Source organism: Habropoda laboriosa, unplaced genomic scaffold (assembly GCF_001263275.1).
Source record: "Habropoda laboriosa isolate 0110345459 unplaced genomic scaffold, ASM126327v1 scaffold67, whole genome shotgun sequence".
NCBI lineage: Eukaryota > Metazoa > Arthropoda > Insecta > Hymenoptera > Apidae > Habropoda > Habropoda laboriosa.
Window position 1 is genome coordinate 3,205,181 of NW_017100242.1, and position 3,444 is coordinate 3,208,624.

The following is a 3,444-nucleotide window of genomic DNA, read 5'->3' on the forward strand; positions in this document are numbered from 1 at the left end:
TAATTTGTGATATATTTAATAAATTTCTAAATATACTGAAGTGTATTCTTCTTACCCACATATTAATAATTTCAAATTGTTATTAAAAATATTATATACTTATGTCAATATTATGTATTCATTTTGTAGTTAATATAATATCCCGGAATAAGGTATACATTAAGATAAGGAATCCAGATTTTTATATTTGAATATTACAATCGACGTACGTCTCAAGACGAATTTTTTTAAGTGCCACGAGCTTCCCAGTTAACTTATCTTTGGCTTTGTAAACCACCCCATAGGTCCCTTCCCCTATTTTTTCAATCTTGACGAAGTTGTCCATAACCTCAACGTCACGTTCGACGTTGTCACTCTTATTTTGACACTCCGTCGTAGTTGCCAACTTTTTACCACCGTTTCGAAATTTTTTGAAATTTTATATCAATAATACGTCGACAGACAATGCCGACGATTAATAAACAACTTTCTAGCAGCCGTTTTATCAAAATTCTTTGTTTATCAACACCGAACGAACACCTGACATGCCTGTTTCATAGTAGCCATATTTGTTAGAAAGGTTTAGAACAATCGATTCGAGACATCGATGAAACTAAACGATTGATCGCTTTATTCAATAACGTAACAGGTGAATGAACTTGATAAAAACCTTCGGTTCAGCGTTCGTACAGTATATTATTACGTAACTTATCAACTATTAATAACAATCATAAATTTTGATGCTTAATATAACTATTAAATGAGCTAGAGTTTAACGTGACATCAAAGATACTGTATTAATGTAAATACTTCTATTATTTGTTTATCAGTAAGATAGAAACAATAATTGTTAATCTGTCTGAATGTAAATTTAAATACGCTTTAATGCATTAACACAAACTAGGTATAAAATAGATTTATTATTCAATGGATATTTGTCTCGCATAATTTTGGAACACGTGAGTTCCATTATCCTTTTCGTGTCGTTTCTAGTATTACCACAGACGAAGTCCCCGTCTATAATTCTAAGTTATTGAAACTTCATAATTTTTATTATTTTTTTAATTTCTATTTTTATTTCAATGTGCAGTAGGGAATTTGAGTAATGTAGAATTTTTTGGTTGATTTGTGTAATTAATTTTTGTATAATTCTTATTGGAAAGTGATGATGTACTATCAGCAGTCGCCTTTACCACAAAAAATAACTCGTCGAGGTATTAAGCAATACAGAAATGAGTTAGACAAGGAAAACAATAGAGATAGACAAAGACAGAAAAATGACGGGCGCGACTAGCGCCATCTCGCGTTTGGTGATGCGAACTACGATTTTCTAATAGGAATACAGAATATAAACAGAGGTATTAGACAAGGAAAGCACTAGGGTGCGACAAGGATAGAGAGAAAACGTTTCCTATTGGTTGGCGAGCCGCCTTATTCCGCTTTCCAGGCCCAAGTCACGTCAGTCGGTGAAAAATCGTTAATAACTCATTATTTACGATGAATTTGTGAACTTTTAGTATTGAAGAATGTAGTGTGGACCTTTAGCAACTTTCTCATATAATTTTTAATGCACTAGACCCCTTCAATAATTAGTTATTAACAATTATTTTGCGGAGTGTGGGCAGCGATACCGCACATTTTTCTGGTTTTTCATTAATTTCGTTGCTTTATACATATAATTTATGCACTTTTATACATGTGTTAGAAAGGCTATTCCTTTGGCTAGTTTCCCGTATAAATTTTATTACCATTGCGACAGTAGTTTACGAGTTATTAGACATTATATGGGAGAATCCTCCGCCTTCCAAGTGTTAAATCATGTCGGCCGGTGAAAAATCGTTAATAACTCATTATTTACGATGATTTTGTGAACTTTTAGAATTGAAGAATGTAGTACGAACCCCTAGCAACTTTCACATATCATTTTCAGTGCTCTAAACCCTTTCCATAATTAGTTATTAGCGATTTTAATACGGGAAGTCGGGAACGATACCGCATACCGTCAGATACCTTTACGATTTTTCAATAATTTCATAGCTTTCTGCTAAATTCTCATGCAACTAACTATATGTGTTTGAAAGACAATTCTCTTAGCTATATTATCATATAATTTTTATTAACATATCGCTTGTGGTTTAGAAGGTATTAAAAATTACATGGGAGAAACTCCTATTCGTCGTATTCAAGTATAATCAACTCTTACAAACAATTATTAATATCTAATAAAGTACATGACGTACGATTGTAAAAATTATTGGAGAATGTAGATAAAGGTCTGTACTATATTCTACATATTCGTAAGTGAACAATTGATCATTCGTATTCGTGAAAATGACGGAAATCCTGTACGCTTGACTGCGACGAGCGTAGTACTCACCCAAATAATGTTTAATATCTCGCGAACTATGAAGAATATGTTAATGAAAATATAACGAGAAACTAGATAAAGGAATAACCTTTCGAACGCATGTATAAAAGTGCATCAACTACTTATATAAAGTAACGAAATTAATGAAAAACCAGAAGAATGTACTGTATCGCTGCAAACACTCCGCACAATAATTGTTAATAACTAATTATTTAACAGGTCTAGTGCATTAAAAATTATATGAGAAAGTTGCTAAAAGTCCACACTTCATTCTTCAATACTAAAAGTTCACATATTCATCGTAAATAATGAGTTATTAACGATTTTTCACCGGCCGACGTGATTAAGGCCTGGAAGGTGGAACATGGCGGCTCGCCAGCCAATAGGAAACGGTTTCTCTCTATCCTTGTCGCACACTGGTGCTTTCCTTGTCTAATACCTCTGTTTATATTCTGTGTTCCTATTAAAAAATCGTAGTTCGCGTCACCAGACGCGAGATGGTGTTAGTCATTTCGCCATTTTTTTTCTGTCCTTGTCTTTCTCTATTGCTTTCCTTGTCTGACACACGGTAATATAGCTATCCTTGTTTATCTATATATCTTTCTTTGTTTAACTCATTGCTTTAGTGCTATCCTTGTCCTCCCTTATTCCTTTTCTTGTATATCTTAGTTCTCTACTGCTATTCGTGCCTTACTAAACACCAGAAAAAGTTAATAGTTTTCTTTTAACAAGGCAGCTTTAATAACCCGAAAATTTCGATTTTTCTTTAAACTTTGCAAGTTTGTTGTAAACATCAATAGAAATATCACGCAATTTGTTTTATTATTTTTTGGTTCTTCAGGGTGAAAACACCCCTTAAAGGTTAATGTGTGTTTTCCTATTCTTCTATACTTGAAAACTATAGTAGATAAAGAAAAATCGTTAATACGAAACTTTAATGATTTTTTATGCCTCTATAAAACTGTATAATGAAATTGTTAAAATTTGCTATTTAAATAAAAAAAATATCTTTTACCTCTTGTCTAGCAACCTTTAGCAGCTATTTTGTTACAAAGAAATAAATAAGGTAAATTGTTGCAAATGAAACTGATATCAGA

General features: G+C 32.4%; 1 protein-coding gene across 1 annotated transcript in view; it reads right to left on the bottom strand.

Annotated features, from left to right (window-relative positions):
- The window catches only part of LOC108572000 (cyclin-dependent kinase 2-like), a 3,148-nt gene extending 2,657 nt beyond the window's left edge, over positions 1–491 (bottom strand). The window contains exon 1 of the mRNA XM_017934175.1: positions 210–491. Within this exon, the coding sequence (XP_017789664.1) occupies positions 210–325 (116 nt within the window). The 5' untranslated portion in view covers positions 326–491. The remainder of the gene's footprint in view (positions 1–209) is intronic.
- Between the last annotated feature and the right edge of the window lie 2,953 nt (positions 492–3,444).